This window comes from Ambystoma mexicanum, chromosome 14 (assembly GCF_040938575.1).
Source record: "Ambystoma mexicanum isolate Mex_15411 chromosome 14, UKY_AmexF1_1, whole genome shotgun sequence".
Taxonomy (NCBI): Eukaryota; Metazoa; Chordata; class Amphibia; order Caudata; family Ambystomatidae; genus Ambystoma; species Ambystoma mexicanum.
The window spans coordinates 385,436,667-385,458,729 of NC_090940.1; the positions used below are offsets into that span (position 1 = coordinate 385,436,667).

The 22,063-nt window shown below is 45.3% G+C and overlaps 1 protein-coding gene across 1 annotated transcript in view; it reads left to right on the forward strand.

The window, feature by feature from the left end:
• The window catches only part of INO80 (INO80 complex ATPase subunit), a 1,945,052-nt gene that overhangs the window by 1,731,192 nt on the left and 191,797 nt on the right, over positions 1-22,063 (forward strand). Inside the window, exon 33 of the mRNA XM_069637507.1 lies at positions 14,446-14,601. Coding sequence (XP_069493608.1) covers positions 14,446-14,601 — 156 coding nt within the window. The remainder of the gene's footprint in view (positions 1-14,445; positions 14,602-22,063) is intronic.

Genomic DNA, 22,063 nt, shown 5'->3' on the forward strand with positions numbered 1-22,063 from the left:
CCACCCAGCCCCCCACTAAGGCATCTACATCTGTCAAAGGCTAACCTAGACATTATACAAGGCGCTAGGAGCAATGCTACCAGGAGCCAGTACAAAAACAAGTGGACTAGGTTTTGTCACTGGGCTGAATCAAAGGAGGTCGATCCATTAAGCCCAGCTATCAGGCTTCCAAGGCCCCCATAGCAAGGTGGATTGTTACAGCCATTAAGGAGGCCTCTGAGGGGCAGCACAAGCCTCACCCAGCAAATATGCATGCCCACGCTATCAGAGCTAAGGCTACATCAGTTGCTTTCCAGAGGCACGATCCGTGGCAGGTTATCAGCAAGGCGGCTACATGGGCTACACCCTCTGCCTTCTGCAAGGCTTGGATGTCAGCTCCAGGTCGGATGCTGGATTTGGTCAGGCAGTGTTAAGGAATTTGTTTTCCTACCAGGGGCAGCTCTCCACCCTGGGGCTACATTCAGTTGTAATCGCCCATACAGTATGGATGAAAGGGCACAGGACGTAAGAGTAATTATAAGTTACTCACCGTAGTGACTAACTTACTCCTTGTCCATAGTCCCCTTTCCTTCATACATCTCACCATCCTCCCCCCTAATAAAACTAGTGTCATTAGGCAATGGTAATATTGTCGACGAGTCAAAGAGGACTGAGGAGTGATACCGGTGGGCGGATTCAGGGGAGTGCATGCTTCCAGGGCCGCGCCCCACACGCATTTACGTTTAAAGGGGAAGTTGACGTTTCTGGTGAAAAAGGTTCCGTGTCCCGTACCTAGCGAGGGACAACCATACAGTATGGAGGAAAGGGGAGGGACTATGGACTAGTAGTACGTTAGTCACTACGGTGAGTAACTTATTTCTTAGCCATGGCAGAATACTATTCGAAATGTATTCCCAACTTTACTATCATGACGGTAAACATGACGATGCTTCTTAAAAATAACTTTCAATTCATTTGGAGCTTGGAGGGTGCCCAAGAATTTGCTGCCATCAAAGCTGCATTAGAATTGTGAGAAACCTGAAGGTGTTTGACTTGCTAGTCCCCGAGGATCTGTCATCCAGGTGGCCAGGACAAGGCCATCGCTATTGGATCCAGTTCCCGGGGGTGGACCGGTGTGGGAGGATCACCTGGATGTGGGATCTTCGGGGAGTGGAAATGGGGCGCCGGGTGGAAGTGGGGCGCCGACGGATGAGACGCGGTACCCCCTTCCTTATGACACCTTTTCCCCAACCTACCCTGTAGGATATTTGAAACTCTACAACCCCCCCACCCCCAACTACCCCACCCCCATTTCCTACACGGACACTTTCTCACACTGTGAAAGACAACAGACTAACAGCCGTTTACCTGACATGTCCCAACTCAAGGGTCAAGCAATTGCCGATAATTTCACACACCTGACAGCCCTTTCCCTTCCCCACAGGGATAAAAGGCAGAGCACAAGAGCACACTTCGAGCAAGGCCGAACGCAGGAAGAAGCAGCTATTCCGGAACGCCAGTCCAAACGAAGGAAAAAGGCGGTGGAAACCAAAAGGACGACAGAGGGAGTTGCCATTGCCCTTTTCAACCCAGAGCTGCAAACCCTTTGATAAAAGAACAGTAAGACTGGGAATTGCAGCTGGCGATTGGTGTGACCGATGTCAATGGTACAAAGGGCCCTGCCGCACTGATAGCCAGGGTGGGGAAAAGAGCTGGCCGCCGTGGTACTGTCCTTGACTCCAGTGGAAGAAAAGCCAACAAGTTCAGCACAGCCGGTGAGTTGGAAGAAACTGATAGTAGACCGGACTGTGTTAAACTCAAAGTTGCAGTGGCAACATTTGGGTAAAAGAAAAGAAGATAATAGACAAAGGTCTTTTGTGACCAACATATGTTAAAGTGAGAAAAACTAGAAAAAGCAAGCGGCCCTAGGGAAGGTCGGCGTGAGAAGTCAAAGTGGTCCTACAAGGGTCAAACCAAACCCCTTGTACAGTCAAAAATCTTTGACACGTTGTGAAAATGAAGTGAACTGTGTTACTGAGGGGAACTCAATGAAAATTGTGATAGCGTGAAACCTGCACTTGCCAAAGAATCACGAGTGACCCAGGGCGAGGTAACCGCCCTTCGGAAGTCTGTGTGAATTGGCAAATGCTTTGGGAAGCAGGGGAAGGAAGGTCTGAGCCTGAATGAGGGGGACCTAATTAAAGTGGAGAAAGTAACCCAGAGGAGAGTTTAAAAAGACATTAAATGTCCTGAAAATTACAAGATGATGATGCTGTGAAGTGAAAAGCTAAGTGATCTGCATTGTGATAACAAACGTGAATTCGACTGAGGGATGTCCACAGTGAGTTGTTGGTCTGAGCCTGATTGATGGAGGCTGACGTAAAGGGGATCGGAGCCCAGCTGAGGGGGATCGTCAGGTGAAGAGTATTCGTCCAACATGAAGATTAATAGAAGGAACTTGTGTTTGTCGTTTGTGATACATCAGGCCCTCTGAAGCAAGATACGTTGCATAAAAGAGACTTGGGCACAGAAGGCCCTGGTATTTTAAAAACTGTAAACTCAGGCCGGAGAAGCCCAGAAGTGTGCTGTGCTCTAGAGTCCTGCCTTGTCCCATGCTTCAAACGTGGGGAAGGGAGACCCCTGCCATAAAATTCTGACTTATCATTTTGAGAACACTTCTTTCTTGCTTTGTCAACATTATTCCACACTATTTTTGTAGCTTAGCGGTAAGGAGTGACAATTGTTTTTTCTTTGTATAGGCCCTTTTTATTTGACTAGACTCTACCAGGACTGTATTATTATTATTTGATGGGCGTAGCTTGCTCCCACCTTGGATTTAGGTTTAGATTAGGAATTTATCCCACCCATTTTTACAGTTAAATAAACACCCTTGAACTGTGATCACTTGTGTCTGTCTTGCTTTGATACCATGCCTTTCTTACATAATGCACGCCTTCTCTTAAAGACTTCAGACTAACCAGGAAATCGATATCTACAACGGATGCTAGCAACACGGGACTCGGTGCTGGTTTCACACAGATTGAAGACAACAAGGAGTTCGGCATTGCTTTTGCATCGCATTTGTTAAGAGGAGCAGAAGCAAATTACTCTTCCATTGTAAAATAACTTCTTGCTGGGCAATTGAGAAATTTACAAGATTTCTATGGTGAACTGAATTTGTCATACGTACAGATCACAAACCTTTGAGGGAAACTTTACGAAAGAACGGTCTGGATGGTGTATCCTTGTGTATAAGAAGATAGGTCATTGCACTGCAAGAATATCGATTTGATGTAGAATATGTACCAGGAAAGAAGAATATACCAGAGGACTGTTTCTCGCATTGGCGCTGATGGAGAAGACGAAAATGAGTGCATGAAAGCGGATGAATGTTTGCTGTATGATGAGCACAAGATGATAACGAGTGATGAGGGGGAAAGGAGTTTGTAGGGAGATGGCATTCTCAAAAAAGTGAACATTTTGAAAGAGGTGAGTAAGTGAAGAAAGAGATAGTTGGGGGTACAACTTAGGACACTGTAAAGTAAGTGAGGAACTGCATGTTGAAAGAGGTTATGTCATGATGGGGGATATAGTGATTTCACCCACTGACATAAGGAAAAGCATAATTGAAGCAGCTCATGAGGGGCACCAGGGCATCACGAAAACCAAACAAGCATTGAGAGCTGAATTCTGGTGGCTGGGTTGTGCCTTAGAGGTAGAAAGAATAGTAAGGGACTGTGAACCATGCTGTTTAAGTGAAAAAAACCTCATGCCAAGAAAAAGTCCCAGGTCACTCGTTGGAGTTCCCTGCATGCCGTGCGAAAGAGTAGACGTGGATATTGTTGAACGCATTCAGGGTGAAAGTGTGGACAAATATTGCATTGTGTTGATTGATTGATATATTATCCAAATGGGTGGAGGTGAAGATCACAAAGTCTATTACGACTAGAGATGTTATCAATTTCATAGAAGATGTGTTTAGGATTGAAAGGTACCCGATGGAATTCTTGACTAATAATGGTGTTCAATTGAAATCTAAAGAGATGAGTGAATATTTAATGAGAAATGTTATGCGACATAAGAAGACCGCGATTTATCATCCTCCGACTAATGGGGTGGAGGAACGCTTCAATAAAGTAATCAAAGACTGCATCACATGGGCATGAGTGAAATGAGAAGATTGGCAGGTTGTTGTGATAAGCAAGATGGCGGCGCACAGATTTTATCCCCACACCATGACTGCAGTATCACCATTTGAGTTGTGTAGATGGAGAAAACCCAACTTTAAATTGAGTCCTCCATCATTGGGACGAGCAAGATGGATGTGGGAGCGTGTGCAGCAGGTGAGGCAGATGAGAGAAAAGCAACTGAAAAACAAATGAAGGTACAATGAAAGGATGTTGGTAAAAGAAAATGAAATAAAACAAGGAGACTATGTCAGGATTAAACTTCCTGGTCCATTGCGACAGGGTCCTATAAAGTGGTCCTCGCTATTGTAAGGTAATGAAAGTTTTGCATAATTCAGTGAAAACGGATGATGGTAGATTTTGGAACATGAACAGAGTTGTAAAAGTGACTAAAGAGAGGCTGGTAACTGTGAATGAGCGAGGGGCTGAGGAGAAGAATTTCACAACTGACAACGATCTGAGGTGTGGTGCCGACAGGCCACGCATGTTGTTCAGGCCTGAGAGATTCAAAAAATGTGTGTTGTATTAATGTTGTGTTAATAGGAGGGAGGTGTGTATTATCTTGATTCCAGCAAGCACAGTGCCTATGATGTAATTTAGGGAATGTTGAGTAGTGAGGGATCTAGAATGGAAGGAAGTGAAAAGAGAGAGAGCCTACTGAACTGAGGCAGGTTTTCCCTGCCTCAACAAAACTAGCTAATGAAACTGTGTCAGAATGTCCAAAGTAAAGTTCACAGTCCGTTATCTAAATCCTAACCTATCCCATACAAGCTAAACTCAACACAAGGTGAAAAGGAAATGTCTCTTTGGCCACTGACCTGCAGCCCGACCTTGTAGTTCAAAACAAAAGTTCCAAAAAAGGTGTGTAAAAGTAAGCAAAATATCCTCAAGATTCAAAGCTGTTGGCTTCCTTCACCCTCCGCCCCCCCCCCAACCCCCTCAGTCCTTCCACTTCATCCAAGGATATTTCTGTCTTCAGTGGTCAGGATGAGTCTTTATCTTTACTTAGTGGGCCTGGCTCCTAGGCCCTGCAACAAGGAAGAATGGCCTGGACAACTTTTCCCAAGTTGTCTTGAGGGTCTCAGACACTTTTCTCAGTACCCCCCTGCTTGGTCCACTCTCCTGCTAAGTAGGGTACTCATTGTTCTTGTTCACACGGTTTCTCTCTCTGATTTCACTTCCACCCACAGTCTTGGTTTACTCTCCTGCCATGGTCTGTGAGAACCACTTGTACAATGTTTGTAATCCTTTTTGTTATTGTTTAGGGTACGTTTCCCCAGCGTGCGTCCCAGTCCCCCTTTACTTGGCTATTCTCCCAATTCTCTTTGTCTGATCTTTCTTCTAACCAAAGCCTTGGTTTACTCCCCTGCCAATGTCTGTGAGTATCATCTGTACATGCAAAGTTCCTATTCCCCTGTGTTGCTTGTCAGGATATGCCTTCCCGATGTGGGCCCCAGACTCCCTTCACCTGGTTATTCACAATGTTATCTTGGTATAATATCTCTTCATTCCACAGCCTTGGTTTACTCTCCTGCCAAGTTATGTGTTTGCCACTTGGCTCCACAAAGTGTGTGTTCCCTTTATCACTGGTCAGGGTATGCCTTCCTGATATAGGTCCCAGACCCCCTTCACTAGTTCACTCTGCCCCGCTGAGTTTTCCTTCTGTTCTCCACAACGGGCCTTCAGCACCCTCTGGGTATCTCCAACCCTGGGACTAGCCACCCTTGTACCTATAGGGCCTTGGTCATCACCAACTGGCTGTTCGCGGGTCTCCCAGGAGCTTCACAGCTTCTCTGGCTCCCTGGACCTTTCCCCAGTCTTCTGCATGTCTCCTCTGCAGTTTGGCGGTGCTTTCCTTGCACTTCAGCGTCTCGGTCACCGGTGGGTGCGCTTCCTCTTCTCTGGTTTGCCTTCTGCGTTGTGTACCTTCTTCAAGTACTTCTTTCCCTCGGACACCTTTTGTCTCTCTGCCTTGCTGTCCACTGCGTACCTTGGCACCTTCCTGGCTCTTGCTGAGCCGACAACGAAGATGCCATCCTTCTTTTCCCTCGCTGCCTTTGAAGGACAGCTGACTAATGGGATTATCCCAAAGGCTAAAACCTGTGCATTCGTTCTTGTCAGTGATCTTAATTACTTGTTGCCTCCTCCTGGTCACAGTAGTTCTTGCCTGAGATAGATTACACAAACACATAGGGACATTTGGTAGTGTGGAATTGTAGAAGATTTGATGGAAGGTGGGAGTGGCAAAGGGATACTGCATTCTCCCCTGATAGTCACTACTCTCAATGGGGTCCCCCCGTCCATGAGATCCTCACAGTGAGTACCACCCCCATAGGAACACTCAGGTAGCGGCCTCACCTCTGTGGCCTAATGTAAAGGAGGGATGGTGTCCCGGGTGTTCATCACAGCTTCAACGTACAGCCCCCAACCAAGGATCTTTAAGAGTATAAGCAGGTTGGGAGCAGAGGTTTTTCGCTTCAGCAGACATTTTAGACTTGGCAGAGTTATGAGTACCTTTAGGAGGTTACTTGACAACCTGTATTTGCGGTCGTACTAAAAGGACTTTACATCACTATATTTTAATTTGAAGAGACCAGGCTGAACTGTTTTCGGTCAGTACCCAGACACACTTTACTTCCCTCGCAGGACAAGGCTGCAGTGTTGTGCGATGTAGGTACGCAGGAGACGCTGCTCAACGACACGTAGCATGCAACGCAACTTTCCACGCTCCCAAGCCCTTAAGAACTGATGATCGGACCCTCTGCGGCAAAGCCCTCGCAGGACAAGGATTCTTTGTTGTGCTACGCAGGAGACACGACCCAACGACACATAGCACGCAACACAACTTTCCATGGTCCCGAGCCCTTAAGAACCGAGGTTTGGACCCTCTGCACTACAGCTTTCGCAGGACAAGGCTGCAGCGTTTTGTGACGCAGGTACGTAGGAGACGCCTCCCGACGACACGTAGTGCACAACACAACTTTCCATGCTCCCAAGCCTTTAAGAACAGAGGATCGGACGCTCTGCATCAAAGCCCTCACAGGACAAGGCTGCAGTCTTGTGTGACGCAGGTGTTTGGCGGCGATGGTGTAGCGACACAGATTGTGTGCGTGGACGATGTTACCCCCCATCTGCATCTGCAGGTAAGTAGGTTCGGGGGAGGGAGTGTAGCATTGATGCATTCCATGTAACTCCCTGTCCTTGCGGGCTGTCCCATTCTCCCTCTTGCCACAGGCTCCTGCCCCTTGCAACTGTTCCCTGCTGCCCCCGCCTGTGCTGCCTCTCCCTTTCTCATGTGCTTTCCCTCGCAACTTAGGCCCTGCTCCTCCAGTTCGCTGCACCACATGTGTTCCTGCGCAACTTATGCCCAGCTCCCCCCGTCTTCGCGCCACGTGCGTTCCCTCGCAACTTAGGCCCAGCTCCCCCCGGCTTTACGCTATGTGTGTCCCCACGCAACATGTCCCCTGACCTAGCACATTCCTCTCTGCGTTGCTCCCCACACAACTTGCCCCTGCTCCCCTTGCCTTGCGCATCTCTCTCAGCGCTGCTCCCTACTCAACTTGTCCCTGCTCCCACGACCTTGCGCATTCCTTCTTAGCGTTGCTCCCACGCAACCCAGTCCCGCTTCCCTTCTCTCCTTCCTCTTCAGGCTCCCTTGAGCCATGATCAGTGCATTGTTCCCTGCTTGTTTTACTACATTCCACGCCCTTCGTACTGTGACTATTGTATTGTCATACCACCGCATTGCTTGCATTTTCCTCTGACTTCCAGGTCTCCTTGAATTATCAGTGTTTGCATAATTTTTTTGTAGCGTTACCACTGTATTATTTATGTACTGCATCGTGTGCATTTCTCTCCTTCCTCTCTAGGTCCCCTATGACTACCTGCTGTGTATTCTGTATTGTACTTGTATTCTCACGCCCTTGAATACCATTGTAGTGTACATAAGTTGCCGGCACTGTTTTCGCCATGCACGCTAGGGCCCCACAAGGTTCCAGTGTTCTTGTTCTGTGGTATACTTACCTGTTGCCCCCTCTATTGTGTGTGACCCCTTTGTGCCTCCCTTCTGTTTGCCCCTAGTGTGTGACCACCCCGCCCCCTCTGGCTTGGGCTGCTTCCTTCCTAGCCTTACTCTGCACCTGGCACCCGCTATGGAGCTCTGTCTCCACCATCTTCTCTAACTGCTATTCTATCAACTATCCTATACCTCTCACTAAGTCTGGTAGAAAGAAGCAAAAACGGGGCATCCTGATCTCCAACACAGGCCTCTCTATCGCTGATACCTATACCAATACTTCCTCCACACAGTCCCTCCCGACATCCTCTTTGTCGTTCCCTGTCCAGGCCAATGGAACCCCCATATGGTCTCTGATCTCTCCTTTTTCCTCCTCTCCCATTAATGGTGGCACCTGGTGGGAGGCCCTCCTTCCACTCCTCCAAGACTATCATTGATGTCTGCTTAAATGGCACTGTCTTGGTCCAGGGCCCTGGGGCCAATCTCCTACCTTTCGGTAGTCGCTTTCCACGTTTTATCAACTTCCTTCCCTGCTACTCCTACCTAACCCTCTCCAGCTCCTCAGCCGCCTTCCTCCGCCACCTCTCTGGCACCCTCTGCTGCTTCTTTGGCCGCTCTGCCGCTTCCTTCCTCTGCCACCCTCCTCTGCTTCTCTGGCTGCTTTGCCGTCTCCTTCCTCGCCATCTCTCCGGCACCCTCTTCTTCCTCTCTGACTAACCTTACATCTCCTCCTTAATCCTCTGCCTATTCTCGGGCACCTCCAACACTTCAGCAGGGTGTATCTCATGCCTGTACTCCTTCACAAAAGTCCTGCAAACGTGACAATCTGTTCCACGTCATTACTCTTAACTCTGCTGTCAAACACTCCTCAGACTTCTGCCATCTCCTCGAAGAGCTTGATTTGGATGTACTTTGTCTCACAAGACGTGGTTCACGGCCAGATCTGTCATGAGCTTTGACACTCTCCTCCCTGATGGGTATAATCTCCTCTCCGAACCAACTGTCCTGGAGGGGTAGTAGCTTTGATCTTCCCGGACTGGATCTCTGCTTCTGTCATTCCTGTGCACGCCTACTCCTCATTTGAATGCCTGGTCTGCAGGCTCTCCATATCTCCTGGCGCCTCTCGCACTGTGGCCACCATCTACAGGCCTCCTGGCCAGGTCACCCTCTTCCTCCGACTGGGCCGACTTCTCCTCCTCCCTTTTTGCATCTACATCTCAACAACTTCTCCTCGGAGACCTCAACATCCACTTGGATGTTTCTAGCCCCTCTTTCGCAACCTCTGCAATTCTCTCTCTATTCTTCCCTTTGGCCCGACTCACTCTGCAGGGCACACCTGGATGTTCTGATCTTGTCGGAATTACCACTCTCCAACCCTCTCACAACTCCTCTCTCTTGTACTGGCACCTTTCTTCTCACCTGTCACTCTCTGCCCCTCGGGGGTTAAGCCGACCCCAGCACTGCCACCCACCTTCTGTCATCCGGCCCATGAAGCGTGTGTCAGTGGCGGTTTTTGCCGCTACTTTCTCTCCTCCTCTTACACCTTTGGCTGACTCACACTCTGACTCAGCCCTCTCCAACCTTCATCTCTCAATCTCGAACACTCTGGATGTCCTTGCTGCTGTCATGAGGATCCGTTTGAAGCCCGCATCCAAGTGCAACTCTTGGTATGATTCCAACCTCGCCACACTCGAGCGCAAGTGTAGGGTGGCTGAGAGGAAGTGGAGGGCAGTAGGCTCATCCTCTGCCAAACTCCAAAGACAATACAGACTCTCTGTCCTCTCTAAGAATAGAGCCAACATCCACACCCGATTCACGGCGGCCTCTAACAACTCGGCCAAACTTTTCAAAATCTGCAAGGAGCTGGCCAATCCTGCTGCAGTCTCCACCTCTCCTGTTCCCTCCCAGGCCCTTTGCATAGCTCTGGCATCTAATTTCATCACTAAAACTCAGGACATCCAGTCCACTCTCTCCTCTTCCTCTACCTCCTCTTCCTCACCCTCTGACATTCCAGGCCCCTCTCTGGCCGTATCTCCTCTTCCTTGCTCCTCCTTCTCCCTGCTCACTCCTGACGATGTTCCTAGACAAGTCAGATCTATGAAAGTCTTGTCAAAGCAGGTGCTCCCCTGCTCCTCCAGAACCATCAAGTACCACATTGACATCCTTGCTCCAGCCTTGGCTGAGTTCTGAAATCACTCTTTTGCCACTGAAACCTTCCCCTCACCCCTTAAGCACTCCCTTGTGCACACCCTCCTTAAGAAGCCCTCTACTGATCCTTCCTCTGTGGCAAATTACCGTTCGATCTCCATCACTCCTTTCTTGGGTAAACTCCTTTAAAAACTGGCCATCTCCCAGCTTAATCTACATACTCAATTTGTTGGTTGTCTCTAGCTTGGACTATTGTAACAGCCTCTTTCTAAATCTACCTGCCTCTACTCTCCGCCCTCTGCAACTAATCCAGAACAGGACTGCGAGACTTGTCCTTGGCCTCAATCCCTGGGATCGTATCTCGCCAGCTCTGAAATCTCTTCACTGGCTCCCAGTGGATGCAAGGATTAAATTCAAAACCCTCTGCATTGTCCACAAGGCTTTCTGGGGCCTGGGTCCAAAATACCTCCCCTCTCGAGCTCTTCGCTCCTCTGCCTCCAACTCACTCAGGGTCAGTCGTTTTTCTAAGAAACGAGCTGGGTGTAGATCTCTGTCTTCGGCTGGGGCCTCCCTCTGGAACAGCCTCCCTGCCACTCTAAAACTTGAGGAGAACCATCTCCGGTTCCGGAAGCACCTCAAGACCTTTCTCTTTTCTTCTGCCTTCGCTCCCCCTCTCCCCTGCTGATCTGTTCTCTCTTGGCACCGTGCACCTGGCCACAATCTGTCTTTTGGGCCCAGGTACCTGCTCATCCCGTCACCCTCCCGCACTGCCTCCGGGCCACCCCTTGCACTGGGGTCTGTATCTGTACCCATACAGCCCCCCCTTTTTCTTCCTGCACTTATCGGACCTACCCTGTCTGCTGCCTTAAACCTAGCACTTGCAAATTGCTGGCTGCATTACCACTGTTTGTTGCCTTTATTATTTATTTAGTGTTATTTATCTGTTTCTCCTCTGCTTCGCACTTTCCACCTCTCCCCCTTCCATGCACTTTTCCCCTTCCCCCTCTCCCATGCACTTGCGCATTCGCAATGTCACTGGACCTATTAAGATCGCTGTTTTGTTCTCCCCTGTTCCCCTCCCCTGCCTTGTCGCTCTCTGAAACACTTGTGTACGAGTGCGATAGAAATCAAATATCAATCAATCTCCATGACCACCAGTCTGGCTTCAGAGCAGCCAGAAGCATGGAAACTGCTTTCCTGAACACCCGTGAAGACTTGCTCTCTAATCTTGATTCTAACCTTCCTTCTGTCCTCATTCTCCTTGACCTATCCTCTGCTTTCGACACGGTCAACCACGCCATGCTGCTCAATCGTCTCTGTGGCAACCTGGGTATCTCTGGTCAGGCCCTAGCCTGGTTGGCCTCCTTTCTCTCAGATCGACCCTCCTAGGTCCAACTTGGGTCTTCTATCTCGTAGTATCCACCAGGGGTCCAACCTCTCTCCCTGGCTCTTTAACCAGTATCTGGCAGCTCTGACCCACTGCATCTCTACCATCTGCTCTAACTTTCCGTGTTATGCAGATGGCACCCAGCTCTCCTTCAGGGTTCCCTCAGCCTCTTCCCCTCCTTCTCTCATATCTGACTGTCCGCAATTCAGGAATGGTGGGCCACCAACAATCTCTGCCTTAATGCCAGTAAGACTAAGATCCTCCTCATTGGCACACCTGTTCCCTCCCTCCTTCCCTCTCTCACTCTGGCAACCCACACAGGGCCCTCTACCTGCACCTTCCTATGAGGCTAAGAACCTTGGTGTCCTCTTCGACTCCACCCTCTCCTTCTCTCCTCACAGCTCTGACGTCTCTAAGAAGTCACACTATCAGCTTCACCTCTTCAGGGGTATTCTTCCTTGTCTCACTTCCCCCAAAAGCTCACTGTCTCTAGAGCCCTGGTCCTCTCTAGTCTAGGCTACTGCAACATCCTCTTTTTAAATCTACATGCCTCTACTATTCACCCTTTACAACTAATCCAGAACAGGACTGTGAGACTTGTCTTTGGTCTCAATCACAGGGATTGTCTCTCTCCAGCCCTGAAATCTCTCCACTGGCACCCTGTGGCTGCAAGGATCAAGTTGAAGACACTGCATCGCCCACAAGGCTTTCTGGGGCCGGGGACCACACTACATCCAACTTTCTCGTCCTAAGCATCTTCTTTCTCGAGCCCTCCGCTCATCCACCTCCAACTCTCAGAGGGTCAGACGCTTCACCAGGCAGAGAGTGATGGGTAAATCTGTGTCCTCGTCTGGGGCCTCCCTCTGGAACAGCCTCCCTGCCCCTCTCAAACTTGAGCAGGAACACCTAAGGTTCCAGAAGCAACTCAAGACCTTCCTTTTCGTTTCTGATTTCTCTCTCCCTTGCTGATGTCCCTGTCTGCGGGCATACTGGTTACCTGGCCACCTGCTGAATTTAAGGGACAAGGCACCTGCACAACCAGTTGCCTTGCACTGCCTCAGGGCCTCCCAACTACTTAGGGACTGTATCTGCAACCCTACAGCCCACTGACTCTCTGCATTTATGAGCCACCTCCCTGGCAGTACTTGAATTCCTTTGCATTCTCCCCCCCTTGCCCCAGCGCTTCTCTCTCCCCCTCCTCCCCCGCACTTGGGAAATCTGAATGACACAAGGCCTAGTAAGATCGTTGTTTTGTCCTCTTTCTGTCTTCCCTTCCTTGCCGCGCCTAGAAATACTTGTGTACAGGTGCGTTATAAATGACTTATTATGTCTGTACCAACAACATCACAATCCTGTTGTCTTTTAGCAAATTGTGGTGAAGGGGATTTTAAGTTGTAACATGAGCTGCTCAAGTGTTAGGTGAGTGTGCTTTGTGATACTATATTCACCTGAAGAACCAGAGAGCAGACCCGAAAGCAAACCTAGAATAGCGGAACACTAATGGGAGCATAACAGAGAGGCCCTATATTTCCTAATCAATATATGGGTTACCTCACTCATTGTTTTAAAACTGCAAAAACAATATACTCCCTGAATTTGTATTCAGGTGGTTTCCAAATGGGTTGTTGGACAGCACATTTTGATAAGTTGATATCAGAGTTACTGTACGATTTTCCTCCAGATCTGCTGATGTTCTGCTGAAATGCAGGACATATCACTTTAAGATGAAATGTTAGAAACAACGTGTTTGAGGAAGTTCTATACATCTGTTGCTTTCTCCCTACATATCCTTTCAGTTTGCCATTCTGCATTCAATGCAGTAGACTCCTAATCCGCGATCGGTGTATAATGCAGATTTGTGGAAAGGAAACAGAGAGGAGAGAAAGCATTGTTTGGGAAGACATGTTCCGTAGGTTTATCAAGAGCGCAGTCCTCATTAGGACACTGGCACTCTCCAAAGGTAGCTCCATCCCTTGCCATTTCTTCACCAACAGCACATGATAACATCCATGATTGGTAATGCAAAAGGCTCTACAAAGAACCAGCATATCGTAACATAATGTTGCCTCCTCTCTCTGCGTATTCCTCCAACCCTCTACCTCCATCACACTATTCCGCTGTCTCAGCTTCATTGTCAGTGCTTGGACATGTGCACGAGTGGTAATGGTGCTAAGCAAGCACTCCATGTAAAATATCACTCAATACCCTTCTTTACTCCACTGCACCTTCAACCTCCTTCAATGCCCCCTTCTTCCTCTAATTACATCTGCCGGTCTTGTCATCGCCATTGGAGTTTTGAGATGTACAACGTAGAATAAAGAATTGTACAAGCCACAAGCATAACAACAAAATGTGTTCCATGATTCCCGGGTCTACGGGAACAAATTCTAAAAACATGAATTTGGTTAAAGTACCTATGCTGTCCAATCATTTTTCCAGGTAAGTGCACTTTGCTTTTTACAATAGCATACCTTTCAAATGAAGATGGTACTTAAAATATAATGTACAAACAGAATAACTAGCACAGGCAAAGAACTATGCCTTTTCCCTACATGCAAAGATTTATTTTTCAATTTACAGAGAATGTGATATTTCAACTAGTTATGTTAGAGCTCAGGTGCTTTGTGCCTTTTAAATATTTCACTTCTATATCAAATACTGCAATTCCGGTCTTCCTTTAATAAGCATAATTTGTAAATGTTTTTTTGTTTGTTGATATTGCTATGCAGAAGAAGAAAGAGGATGAGTTGGACAGCAAGAGAAGAAAAGAAGGTTTTAACCTTGTTACTCCATTTCTCCCATCTGCTGATAACTCCAATTTATCCGCCGATGGAGACGATTCTTTCATCAGTGTGGACTCTGCCATGCCAAGCCCGTTTAGTGAGGTGAGATGTTCTGCAACAGTAATCCAATATGCCTTCTTCACCCATAGAAAACAAAAATGCATTATTTTGCATGTTTTGTTCCTTAACCACCTTCTGTCTCATTTCCTCCATCTTTTTTCCCACTCAACGTTGTGGTATGTAAGGCAGTCTTTTTTGCAACTACTCTGTCTCACACACAATTAATGGCATTAGTTACCAAGAATTGTCATTAATATTCGGAAAATACATCCTCTAGTTTAATTTTTGGTACTGAAATGATTGCTTCAAGCCCCCTCAACTCAGTTACTGCATCTTGGTCGTCCTGAATACTGTATTGGTTGTTTTTATTCTTCCAGATTCTGTAGTTCTGTTGGGCCTGCCCTTTTGTAGTCTTATCGCTCCACAAACTTGGAAATTTAGATCGCTCCATGTGTATTGAAATATTTAACTTATTTTCCTTTTATTGTTAAGTGTGTTCTGTCAAGTATATCTTTCTTCATTAATCCTATTGAATAAACCTTCCTGCAATTCTAGGCCTGCCCCCCTCCTCATTATACTTCAACCTTTTTGTGCAAATTTGAAGCTCTTTCTTTTACCTTATTTGCTATTAAGCCATTGAAGGAACTTCTAGCCATTCTAGTTGATATATCTATCAGTGGCAATGGCAGAAATCACAAAGCTCATGTGTTGGCATTGTCCATTCCATCTTGAATTGTTTACTGAACTGGATCTGTGGATGTTGTACTTAATGTCTCTTGTGACCGCTTTCCCCCTGTTTGCAGTACTTTGGATTAAAGCTCTAGAAGTAATTGAAGTAATTGAGGTTGCGTGTTTCTAATATAAAGTGCAGCAATTCCACTGTTACCTGCAGATTTGTAGGCTTTGAGTACTTTACATCTTTTCCTAGTTGCCACATCTAATGCTACTAGAGTTGAGGGCATGGTTTGGGTGTACGATTGCAAAATCAGAATCAGGAGCTGAGATGTGTCTATGTGGAATCACGGAGCGATGCTTTTGAGGTGTTAGTGAGGTTTTGGACAAAATGTCTGAATAAAAATTACAGACCCCACTAAAAGACCTAAAACACACACCACAAAAAGTTCTAACTACCAAAAGTTTGAACTTTTCGTGGTATGTGTTTGTGTTTCGGCGAGGTCGGTATGGGGCTGGGGCGTGTCCCCCGCAACACCCCTCTCACTACAGTGAGCGGGGCTTGCGGGGGCCACCCCCACAGCCCCTGCCAGAAGAAGAAAAAAAAAGCCTGTGGCTGCAGGGGTGTCCCCCGCAACCCCTGCAGCTGCCCAAAGAAAAAAGAAACGAACCCTGCAGTGCCGGTTCCCGATCACGGAAGTGAAAGGGAACCAGCGCTGCAAGTTAAGTACGGTGATAGGGGTATTTTGGGGGTGGAGGTGTGTTGTGGGTGTGGTTGGGGCTGTATGTATGGTTTTCTATTGGATGCTCGCATGGGAAATGTACGAATATTTGTAGTGCGTATATTTCCAATGCAAACGTTTCCGTCGCAGATTTTTCTGCGCCGAAAATATCACGCAGATCTGTTAGTGACATATCTGGCAATAACTGACCGCTCTTAAGTTCAAATGTTAATATTTTGGCAAATGTTCATTATGCTTGGTTACACAAAGAACATCTATATCTAATGGATTCCTTACTCCCACACATTTCTCTTTTTAGAGGGGGCGCATTGTGGCTCCATATTGTGTCTACTCTGTGTTATTAGTTCCCATGACTCTATGTGTGACATTGGTTATATATATGGAGCTGGCTGTGCTCTATACACTTTGTTCCTTTTCACCATTACTTGTTTTTTGTGCCTGCGCCATGTCGCCAAGGCTGCAGGCTTTATGCCCTGCAAGGACTGGGCACAGCCCTTATCTGTGTTGGATCTATACCAGCAATTTGTTTGGTCTTTGGACCAGATCCGTCATTGATGAAGCACCTCTTTCCATGTTAGTGCAACTTAAAGCTATAAGGAAACATGTCACTTGTGCATTTACTGCCTTTCAAAAGGGGGCAAAACCCTGTCTCCAAAGGAGCCCTAAAAACCCTGAAAAATACAGGGTCTGCCATGAGGCTTCTGGGAAAAATGATAAAAAAGGGGACATGTCAAAGTTCCTTTTCCTGTAGCGCCTCATCTTCTAATATCGCTCTTCTTTGTTCTCTGGGAGAAGGCACCACTACTCCCCATCTCTGGACCTGGCTTCAGAGTTGATGGAAATACCCACTTGGTTCAGGTATTGATCCTCCGTGCCTTCTCTACCTTGGAGCGGTAGCAGGAATTTAGGCAGAATATGTTTGAAGTTTTCACCAAGGCCTCAGCGGCTTCATCCTCAGTGTCGATGGAAGATCTTTGGTGCATTACACTTTTAAACACCGTTAACAGACCATCAACAACACACCACCACATCCATTTGAGCTCATTGCCGCCTTCTTGGTTGGAGATTTTCACTCCCATGTTGCATAGCTCTGCCTTAGGGCATTTTATCTTGATCACTGAGTACCCCAGGGCTGTCACCAGTGCCCATCCACGATGAATCTTCACTATCGGGGCCTGAAGATCAAAGGTTCATACCAGCCTCTAGAAACCAAACCCTAGCTCTTTGGCCAACATTTGCCTAAAGGGACCCAATTCCTTTTGGCCTGGAACCAATGGAAGATGAGACTTGGGTGACTTCCCTGGGGGGTTTATAGTCGCAATATGGAACTTGCTTATCTAGTCTCTGACTATTGGGAGGCCAGTGATTCAAACCCCTCTCCTGAGTGTCACTTCATGCAAAACACTCCCTATATTTCAGTGAGTGTCTGTGTGTGTGCCTTTTCAGCACATGATTGCCAAGGCTGTGACGTGTCTGAGGATTACTGTACTTAAATTAAAGGGGAAAACCGGGTTGAACCTGTACAGATGTACGTGCAGTCCTGATCTCGTCCCGGATGCAATAGTCACTAAAGAACATATATGAGATCATGAATACGTTGGTATCCACAGAGTAAATAATCTAGAGAGAAAGAATAGTGTAATACTCCAATGTACTGGAGAAGCAGTTTGCAACCAATGAAAAACAAATCTATAAGTTCAGCAAATTAGCCAATTTTAATCAATATATATTTTTCAAAAATCAGTGGTTATCACAACTAACACACACAATTCAATATACACAATCACAAAGACAATATAAATCCAACAGTAGCTGGTGTAGTAGGGCTCCTGTCTAGCAAAATTGTAGACTAACTAATGATGTAGACATGGGGCCTCATTACGGGTCTGGCGGACCTGTAATAATTTATGGACGCCTGACTTCCCGGTGCCACAGGGCTATTCCAAGTCAGGCGCTGGTACATTTGTTAATCCCCATTTCCATAGAATACTATGGGGCTCCATTTAATATTTACTTGTGTAATATGCATACAACAATAAAAGTTTTACATATAAAAGCACATTGGATCAAATACTTTTTTTTCATAAAATCTACTCATAAAATCAACTCCTCACTGTACAACACGAAAATATCATTCGATAACTCTTTTAAATCGCTAAAATCATCACAAAAAATGTCATCAGGGTAAAATATTTCATTCAAATCGTTCCCATCCAGTAATTTTTTCCATATGTCTCCCATCTTGCATTTATACATTGTATTCTCGTAAGCCATGAGAGATTTACTACGTAGCTTATCAATACTTTCACACTCGCATATAATGTGATATGCTGATTCTAGAAAATGTACTCCACAGAGTCTACAAAACCTCGATTCTTTCTGGATACCAACTTTAGGACCTAGTATTTCCATGACATCACATATATTAAATGTAAACATCAGATACCAACGGATAATAGAACAATCAGGATATGCTGGTTGATACTTAGGTTTGGTCTCTCTCTCCACCAAATGACCTATAAATACTCCACTATTAGCTTGTGCTGCTAAATTAACTATTCTTTGCTCTCTATCCACATCATATATCAGTTTTTTCAACTTTTGTTTTATCTGAGCAGTAGAATATAGCAACCAACAGAAAGTTTCATTGTTAATCAATTTATAGTAGGCCAATCTCCATCTATGTGTAATTACGAGATCATTTTTATTATCAACCACACCATATTGTTCCATTAGCTTCACCATGAAGTTCCATTGGTTAATCTTGTCAATTTAACATATAGCATAACCGCCATAAATTGTGCTCTGCTGCTTACACTAGTTAACTCACACTCTAGAAAAATATATTCATAAGAGAGATTTTTGGGCATCTGCATCAACAACCATAACAATTTTGCCTCACATGTATCTAATTAATTTTTAAAATGATATCCCCAGATTTCAGCTCCATATACCAAACAGGATACAATTTTAGCAGAGTACAATTTTAATAACGTATTTACTGAAAAATTGCTCTGACTTCCCATAAATTTACTTAATGCCATAGTTGCGATCATACATTTTCTCTTGGTTTCATTCCAATGCTTTTTCCAGGTACGTTTATTATCAATTATAACCCCTAAATATTTATATTCATTTACCACTTCAATCTGCTGTGTATCAATCATCCATCTTCCATGGTAATTTTTCTTATTCAGGGGTTTAGACTCAAACTCCATAATTTTGGTTTTCCCTGTATTGATAACAAGATTATTTATCATAGCAAACTTATCTAGTTCATCCAGCTTTGCTTGTAGACCCTTAGGCGTATAATCTAATCAAAGAAGATCATCCACATAATCTAGCCATCTCAAGGTAAGTTTACCTATCTTAATATCATTCATTTGGTCGTTTATCACATTTCGTAAAAAATCTGCCAAATATAAATTAAAAAGTGTGGCTGCAAGAGTGCATCCTTGTTATACTCCACGTAATGTCAGGATATCTTCTGACATTCTCCCCTCTATATCTAAACAAATTCTGACTGATGTATCTTGGTAAAGCAATTGTATCATATGTAACGGCCCACCAGGAATTCCCTTAAGTTCTAGTTTTGCCCATAGTTTGCTTCATGCAATAGTGTCGAAGGCTGCTGAAAAAACAATGTACGCAATATATACTGCAGCCCCCGATTCTTCCAAGAGTACTCAATAGCACTTACCAAGATAGCTATGTTATGGGATGTCGAGGACCCGACTCTGAATCCTGTTTGACATTCTGGTAAAATCCCACAACCAGATATCCACTGATTAAGTTCACTCAGCAGGATTTTGGGAAACATTTTTGCAGAGATATTGAACATAGCCAGTAACCTGTAGTTGGCAGGATCTTTCCCAGCACCTTTTTTGTATATGGGTAGTATGATGCTCTTCTTCCAAGTTTCAGGTACCTTCCCATTTACTCCTATCCACTGAGAAATTATATTTAGTACCTTGGCCCATTTTTCAGGACACTGGTGTAGTAGTGCATTACAAGTGCTATCAGGAACGGCCGCTGTAGACTTTGGTAGTTTTTTAATCAGGTTAGTTACAGAGTCCACTGTATAGGTACCCTTCCACTTCATTTCTTTATACTGATAGTCTTTTTCATCACTCCCAAGGGATCCTAATGTGTTCTTAACATGGGTAATCCACCTACTCTCCAACACACAATTAATAGGAAGCGTCTTTTCCTTTCTCTCATTTATAATATCCCACATAATTTGGCTATTCTTATTCTTTGACGCGTGAGCCAATGTAAGCCATATTTCTTCTTTTTTCTTTTTCAAATGGTTTTTAAGCAATCTTCTACACTGAATTTTATATTGGTGTATCCTGTCAACAGCATTTATATCATTCTCTTTTATGCAATTCCGAATGCTCAACCTAAGTGTTTTTTTTTCGATTGTATTTCTTTATCGAATTTCTTGTGGTGTTCCAAGTTCCATCTTTCATACACCGACCTATAACTTCGTTTTATATTTACAGCAGCTTACAGCAGCTTACATCAGCTCAGTCAGTTGTTCAAACACACTCAGCATATTGCTCTCTACATTCTTTTCACTAAATTCAAACATTTCAATTAAATTTTCCAACAGCGGTTTGGCTATGTTGTTACCGTTCTCTAAATTCCTGGGGTTCCATTTTATTCAGTTCCCTGCAGAGTTTACACCAATATCGCAATTTGTTTGATGTTCATCGCTCACTATCGTCTTGGTGATCAGCCAAAGATATAGTGGGAGATGATCACTTTCATCCCTGCATCCCACTGCCATATCAAGCACAAATGATTGCGCTCTTTTATTCACAATCATATAGTCCAAAGTGCTCATAGTGAGTCCAGAAACCGGGGTCACGTTCCTCTCACAATCACCAGGTGTGTTTCCGTTCAACACTATTAACTGAAATTTATTTAACAGTGAAACCCATTCTTTAGCCTCCCTGTAGTTATGGCCCTTGGGTATTGGTTCAGATTTATATTCCTCTGTTGTGACCTCAGACTTAAAATTAATTTTCGCATTGAAGTCACCCACAATAATCAGCGTCATGGTATTGCCAATTTCTAGAATAATTTTTGTTATTGTGGCTATATTTTCTTCACAGCATTTGCCATTAGGTGGATTATATATATATATATTGATAAGTACAAATATATCTATTGTTGACATTGTACATGTTACAGTCATGGCTAACACCATTTTTGAAGATTCTATGTGTCTTATCCCACTGCATGGTTGTTTAATGGAAATCAGAAGTACGCCTTTAGGTCGACCTCTAAGTCCTTGTGTTGCATTGCTTACATGGTTGCTGCGCCAAACAATTTCACATTCTTCAATAAGCCACGTTTCCTGTAGGGCTATAACTCTATATTTCATAATATTATTCATTAGCCCATCATCACTACCGTAATGTGAGTTGCCTCGAGTATTCCAGTAAAGTATTATATTAGGGGCAACAGGAGCTTGCTTCGAAGTGGGATTTAAAAGCTGTAGGCAGCCACTGCCAATAACCATCTAAGATATCTTTATCAATTGGTCGCTCTAGCATATCAGCGCAAGATTTCCTATTTTCCGTGGGGCTCTATGGGAGTGGGAACACGGGAGCACTGGCACCATTAGCAATGGTGCTCCCATGACAAGTCTGCCTACCGTGGGCGCTGCGTCAGACCTGTTGGGCACAGCGGCTCCGCCAGGCACACTTGTAGTTTACCGGTCTGGAAACAAGGGTGCCGGTAAGCTCACCGTTTGTTTTCGGACCGGCAAACATGTAATGAGGCCCATGATCTGTAAACAAATTGCAAATCACATGGAGAGAATTCTCAGTTGTAATGTCCAAAGGTTTATAGATCGGCCCTTGTCGTATTACAATAATGTATACACCTTTGCACTTGAGAAGAGGCAGCCCCCTACTTTTGTGATTGTGTATATTGGATTGTGTGTGTTAATTGTGATAAACACTGATTGGTGTTTTAATATTATTTGATTAAAATGTGCTAATTTGCTTAATTTATATATTTGTTTTTCATTGATAGCCAACTGCTTCTCCAGTACATTGGAGCATTACACTATTCTC